At 45.7% G+C, this 7,500-nt stretch overlaps 1 protein-coding gene across 1 annotated transcript in view; it reads right to left on the bottom strand.

Moving 5' to 3' along the window:
- Nucleotides 1-7,500, bottom strand: part of grm5b (glutamate receptor, metabotropic 5b) — a 206,611-nt gene that overhangs the window by 182,402 nt on the left and 16,709 nt on the right. The window contains exon 3 of the mRNA XM_076976177.1: nucleotides 884-1,133. Coding sequence (XP_076832292.1) covers nucleotides 884-1,133 — 250 coding nt within the window. The remainder of the gene's footprint in view (nucleotides 1-883; nucleotides 1,134-7,500) is intronic.

Genomic DNA, 7,500 nt, shown 5'->3' with positions numbered 1-7,500 from the left:
CCTAAACTCACACGCACGGCACACGGAGGAAGGGACAGACACGGTCCTGCTGGTGCAGAAGTATCTAAAAATGTTCTGTATGCCGATCAAGACGTGTGTGTGTGCGTCTCTGTGTGTGTGTACATCACATACATGTTATATAGAGCAAGGAAACTGGAACATAGATGAAACATGGGGGAATGGTTTCTGTGTCTAAGAGAAGAGAGAGAGAGCGTGAGAGAGAGAAAGAGAGAGAGACAGGGAGAGATACAGGGAGGGAGGTATAGGGAGAGACGGCTGTTTGATACCAAGAATAAGCATGATACTAGTGATGTGTCTTGCCCTAGGCACAGCAAGATGGCGGGTTGTGGGTGTGGACATGGATTTGTGTGTGAGTGGGTGGGTGGTTGGGTGTGTGTGTGTGTGTGTGTGTGTGCGTGTGTGTGAGCGTGCATGCATGTGTGTAATGGTTTCCAGAAAAAACACCCTTACCTTCTAAAGTTCTTCTTTCTACCCAGGGAATTATATAGGATCCATAAGACAAAGACAAAAACATCGATGATGATGATGATGGTGAAGAAAATGACGTTCATGGTGATGATGATGATGATGATGATGTCCCCATTGGGTCTGTGGATGTGTCAATGACAACACTGTGTTAACCTATTCTGGCACACACAGACCGGCTGGTTGGTACAGTACCAATAGTACCAGAGGTGCCTGTGTATGTGTGTGCTCATGTACACCTGGTAATACATATGTGCAGGTATGTGTGTGCGAGTGTGTGTGTGTGTGTACAATCCCAGCAGTCATCTCCACTGCTGAACAACATCAACCCCAGTCATACACTCCACTCATCCCTGGCCCCGCCCCCAGCCCCCATCTGCCCCGCCCCCTCACGGACCTGCCAACCAGTAGGAACTCTCCGGCCAGGTTCTGGCGTCTCATGGCCATGAGGATGCCCCGGACGGTCATGCCTTCGCAGAAGCAGGCCACCACACGGGCCTTGGGCAGGTGGCTGCGCAGCTTCAGCAGAAGCCGGTCGAAGTTCTGCTCGCCCGCGTTGCTCCAGATCTTATCGGAGTGTGCGATGCATATCCCCTCCTTCCCCGCCATCTCCTTGAACGCCGCCATCCCACTCTCGCCGTAGTTACCTAGGAGACGGGGGGGTGGGTGTGTGTGTGTGGGGGGGGGGGGGGGGGGGGGGGGGCAAGGACGTTGGAGAAGGGGAGAAAGAGTTGGGGGGGGAATGAGAGACAGAGAGAGAATGTGTGTTATTACAGAATACTGCAGATTAGTCTATAATCAGAGAATAATGTGGATTAGTCTATAATCCAACAATACTGTAGAGCAGCCTGGAATCAGAGAATACTATGGATTAGTCTATAATCAGAGAATACTATGGATTAGTCTATAATCAGAGAATACTACGGATTAGTCTATAATCAGAGAATACTGTATATCATTCTATAATCAGAGAATGCTGTAGATTAGCCTATAAACAGGGAATACTGCAGATTAGCAAATTAGAGAGAAAGAGGGCATTGAGTGATCAAAACAGTATGAATATGTTCACTGTGTTAAACACACACAAATTGTACGTACCCACACACACACACACACACACACACACACACGCACACACATTGATTCCTGTATGCTTCTTTAAGTCTAATTCAAATTCAGGTCACCCGCTTTAATTGCTGTTATAAAATAACAGCATCCACTGATGCTGTCTGTATCATGCAGTCAGCCTGTCTGTCTACCTCCATGTCTGCCTGCCTACATCATGCAGTCAGCATGTCTGTCTGCCTCCCTGTCTGCCTGTATCATGCAGTCAACCTGTCTGTCTGCCGTCATGTGTGTTTGACTCCACGTGTATCCACAGCACTTTTCTACACACACCATAGAAAACCAATAGTGTCTCATCAATGTGATGCATACTAAGTGCTTCTGGATTTTTGCTGTGTTTTGTGAAGTAGCAGATAAGGGCGACGGATGATGCACAGAAACACACACACACACACACACACACACACACACACACACACACACACACACACACACACACACACACACAACCCCATACACAACCACATCAGAGGTGGACATTCCTGCTTCAGAAAGTAAAAGTCCTCACCAAGATTTTGCTCAGGCTTCCTGGATAGTGTTGATTCCACTAATTTTACCTGGCTGGCACTAATGAGAAAATCCTGGGAAGGAGTTTTACTTTCTGAACCTGGAATCTGAACCTCTGAACAACATAAACAAATACCGGTACCCACACTGTGGGTTTACACAAATACACACACACACACACACACACACACACACACACACACACACACACACACATGTTGATTTGAGTTTGAACAAACTGATGTGTGCACACAGACGCACACATATACACACACACACATACATAGCAACACATGAACAGCAAGGTTATGACTGTAATTAATTTTCTAGTGACACATACTAAGTAAAGATGAACCAAAATATTAACCAAAATGTGTTAAGCATAACTGATGTTGCCATTATTGTGTGTGTGTGTGTGTGTGTGTGTGTGTGTGTGTGTGTGTGTGTGTGTGTGTGTGTGTGTGTGTGTGTGTGTGTGTGTGTGTGTGTGTGTGTGTGTTGATGAGTTTAAGGAGGTGGGAAGAGGTCATTCATTTTCATTTATTACATAACGCTCTCTGTTAACATTACACACACACACACACACACACACACACACACACACACACACACACACACACACACACACACACAGATTGTAGGTGATGAAGCAAACACACGTTGTTGTGTTTTGAATGCCACTGAATAAATGTCCTGATCAAACCTCTGATGCTTCACAAGATCCATCAGAATAAGGAACAGAGTAGCAGCTCTGATTGGCTGATCCTCCTCTAAGCATTTCATTGGAGTGACAGAGACTGGTCTTTAATCAAGCTCTGATTGGATAGCTGGCCTTCAAAAACAGGTCAGACGTAAAGAATGCTTAGTGAACTGTTTAGATGTTTTTAATTACGTGAATGATTGATCACTTCAACATTTTGTAAACTGTCTAAATAAATATTATAAGTTTGTTTATTATAAGGTTTGCTCCGTATTTGTTATTGTGTGTGTGTGTGTGTGTGTGTGTGTGTGTGTGTGTGTGTGTGTGTGTGTGTGTGTGTGTGTGTGTGTATTTGTAGTTGAGTGTGTGTGTGTGTGTGTGTGTGTGTGTGTGTGTGTGTGTGTGTGTAGAAGGTGGACAGGTCTCTGACGCTATGGCACTAGTCGCCGTGGAGACGTGTAAAGTCCTGTAATTAGTCTCACAGTGAGAGCATCAGAGAGCAGACTTGAGCAGATGGCACACACACACACACACACACACACACACAGGTACACAAGTACACACTCAACACACACACACAAAGGTACACAAGTACACACAACATACACACACACACACAAACACAAACACACAAAAACACACAAAGACACACACACCCCAACATGCACTAATGCACATAAACAGACAGGCACACACGTACACGTTAAAGAACCTCAGGCCGCCAGAGTGACCTGCTGTGCTCACCGGCGGAGGTGAAGAAGAGACAGAACACAGAGGAGAGAGAGAGGAAGAGTACCTAGTGACACACTGACTCTATCACCACAACACCGTTGGACCTCATTATCATCCCACTAAATTTGCCAATATGTCTTTTTTAGACAGTTCAGTTTTTTCAGCCCTCCACATTGCTCTCAGGATCCGAGGTCAGAAGTCAGAGGTCAGAGGGATCCGTCCCTCACTAGCTCTCTTCTCTTGTTGTTAAAAATCCTTTAGTGATTTAGCTTTAGCACCGTTGAAGCTCCCTGTGCAGAGTTCCAGAATCCCGACACGGTTCCAGAATCCCGACGCGGTTCCAGAATCCCGACCCCAGCAGGGGACCTAAGGCGTAATTGTTAGTTACTGAGAGACTGTTACATCCCCAGCAGAACTCTCACAGACACAGTAATGCTACACTGACGTCAACGTGGACTTCTTCCGCAACTGACTTCCAGAATGCGACACGTGTGCAAAACATGCCACAGGGACCTATTATAGAACGCCGTTCATACGATGATGTCTGTTCATCTTCCCCTCTTTAAGTGTGCATTTCATTTGTTTCATTCAGGAAAGGATATTCTGTCAAACGGGCATCACGTTCTGCTCCAGCAGTGCTGGGATGTGGGAGGACTGGGAGGACTGGGAGGACTGGCCCACTGGGGGATTACTGGTGCAGCAGCACACACTCCCAGCTTACTGTGCACAGTGTATCTGCAGAAACGAGCGAGGAGGGTTGCAGTGTGTGTGTGTGTGTGTGTGTGTGTGTGTGTGTGTGTGTGTGCGTGGCCATAACGTACTTAAAGTCAGGTATATTAAAATCAGTATAGGATGCACACATTTGCATGCACACATACTACTTTTACATGTATGTTTACGCACGCTCATACATACATTTACATAAATTTCAGTGCACCCAGAAGTGATTTCACTGTAACAGGAAGGCAAATATTTAACATGCATACTGCATGCTAGTGAAAATCAGGTGTAGTGCAGGCTGACATTTGTTAAATCATAAACAAACTATATGTAGTTATGGTATAAGAAGAATTCCTGAGTTATGGAAATTTGAAAATTAAGATTACGGGTTATTGGTCGGAAAAAAGCTGCTTAGCCACAATGATAATGTTATGTGTTATGTTATCTTAGTAAATATTCAGAATGAATGTCGTCGGCATTGGCAGCTCTAAATGATGTTTTACTTTAAATAATGATGACAAGATATGACAAGAAATTCTGAACATTTTTTCATGTGCTGCAGGCCGATTGAAGGATACCAAACAGCGAACATGTAGCCTAACGGTCTGTACACGCCAGTGCGGGCAGGTTTACAGACTACACCGTGTATGATCTCTAATTCACTTAACACTGGGATGTTGGAGTGTAAACTATGCGAATACAGTTCTCACCGGCACTGATACTTTATTTATGCGCAAGCGTTTTACATGTATATGCAAGTAGTGTGTGTGTGTGTGTGTGTGTGTGTGTGTGTGTGTGCACAACCCTCCACACTCCAGTGCACTTTCACTGATTACAGTCTTCTCACACACACACACACACACACACACACAAATATATACATGTGCTTACACGCATGGTAACATTGGTGGAGGCAAGTCTGTCAACACACCTGCAGAAAGAGTGAGAGGGAGAGAGAGAGGGAGAGAGAGAGGGAGTGAGAGAGGAAGAGAAAGAGGGCGTGAGAGAGGGAGAGAAAGAGGGAGCAAGAGAGAGAGTGAGAGAGGAAGTAAAAGATGGAGCAAGAGAGGGAGCGAGAGAGGAAGTTAGAGAGAGAGTGAGAGATGAAGTGAGAGGGAGTGAGAGAGGGAGTGAGAGAGGGAGAGAAAAAGGGAGCGAGAGAGGACGTGAGAGAGGAAGTGAGAGGGAGTGAGAGAAGGGACGACACACCAGGTGAAAGAAAAATTGAATGAAGGAGAGAGAGAGAGGGAGCAAGTGTGGTTTGAATAGATGAATCCTCTCTTTCCTCGGAACTCAGCAGTGTCACTGAACGGGACACTAACCTTCTGTTTAAATCTTGGTCTAGTATTCAATGAATCATACATTTACTGCCTTGGTGCATGTTGTGTATGTTTGTCAGAGGGAGAGAAATGTGGGGAATTTCACTCTCTGCACGCCTCCGTCATAATTACATCCACCCATACGTTGCAGTCCTCCATCCTGCTGACTTCCAAATGGACAAAAGGGGGATGTCTCCATCAGCCAGTCATGTGTGAGGAATAAAATCTACACCCCCAAACACCCGCCACCCCCCGGATTAATGTTCCGGAACATTCCTCCGTTCTGTTGCCCAGATTTTCATTCTGAGAAGGGATGACATGTTGGCATGGAAACCGGCTTTAGAATATTCAGTTCACACCATCACACACTCTCTATAGCATATAGCCAGAAAACCTGAACACACCCACACACACACTCCCCTACCCACCCACCCACACACATACACACACACACACACACACACACACACACACACACACACACACACACACACACACACACAGACTTTAGTTCCAGACAGGTGCAGACAACCTCTCAAATATTCTGTGAGAGTCTCTCGAGCCTCTCAAGAACAACGATTTTCTTTTATCCTCTCTTCTCCTCCCCTCACTTCTGCTCTCCTTCTCCTCCCCTCCACCCTCCCCTTTCCTCTACTCCTCTCTCCTCTCCTCTGATCCCCCCTTCCCCTCCTCTCCTCTCCTTCTCTCTACCTCCCCCCTCTCCCCTCCCCTATACCCCTTCTCTCCTCCCTCCCCTCTTTTCTCCTCTCCTCCCCTCCCCTCTCCTCTCCTCTTCCCATTGTTGTAGGTTAGATGTGGAGTCTGGTTATCAGGAGCTCATCAGAGGCCATATGCTGCTCGGCAGGAGAAACACAGGAGGTCCTCACCTCCTTTCAGAAGCTCCCCGCCGTCTCTCAGCTGTTTTACAGTTCAGTTCTCATGATAACAGATACAGCACACACAGCATTCAGAAAACACCTCCCATTTGCAGCTCACCGACCACATTTACTGATACATAAATACATTTTTAAAAGGGTTGAATTTTAATACACCGATCAATTTGCACACAGCTGTGGTTCTAGAAGTTACAGCAGTGGCTCCAGTGTATAAATCCCATCTTTGCTGAACTGAACCATATCTAAAGACACAAACGATTCTATCTGTGCTAACCTTACACATTAACACACCCAAGCGTGTTTGGTAGAGGTCTTTTTAACATCTCACAACTGCCATGTTTTGTTCACTTCTTTTCAGGTGTTTTATTTTATTAAAAATTTCAAAATTTTGACATCCACTTATTATTCTCAAAATGCACAGGTAAATAAAATGATGTTTTTTATTTGTTTACTAACAAAAGGTTGTTGTTTTTCAGTATTTCTCATGCTCTGCATCTCTGTGTGCATCCATGTGTGCATCCGTGTGTGTGTGTGTGTGTGTGTGTGTGTGTGTGTGTGTGTGTGTGTGTGTGTGTGATCTCTGGCTCTAGCACCTGTTTAGCGTGTGCCCCAGTCTTACTGAGACAGATGAATTAGGAGGCAATGGCTGTGGTTTACAGGAAGTGCCCGTCAAGAACCTGGAAGACACACTAATGCACTCCTACACTGACACTTCAAGAAAGACTATCACTTGTAGTCTAATGGAGTCACTTCTCTCTGTCTCTCTGTCTCTCTTTCCTCTCCCATCTCTCCCTCTCCTATCCCTCTTCTCTTTCTCTCTCTGTGCCTCTCAGTAAAGCATGTGGTAAACAGCCTGAGGTCAAAATAGATCACACATTTAAATAAGTGTCAGCAAGAGAGGCTGAGAGAGACAGAGAGAGAGAGAGAGAGAGACAGAGAGAGAGAGAGACAGACACAGAGAGAGAGAGACAGAAAGAGAGAGGGGGGGCAGACAGAGAGAGAGAGAGAGAGAGAG

The sequence above is a fragment of the Brachyhypopomus gauderio genome, chromosome 16, assembly GCF_052324685.1.
Source record: "Brachyhypopomus gauderio isolate BG-103 chromosome 16, BGAUD_0.2, whole genome shotgun sequence".
NCBI classification, from domain to species: domain Eukaryota; kingdom Metazoa; phylum Chordata; class Actinopteri; order Gymnotiformes; family Hypopomidae; genus Brachyhypopomus; species Brachyhypopomus gauderio.
Note: the sequence above shows the minus strand (reverse complement) of the source record. Positions and strands in the feature narration are given on the sequence as shown.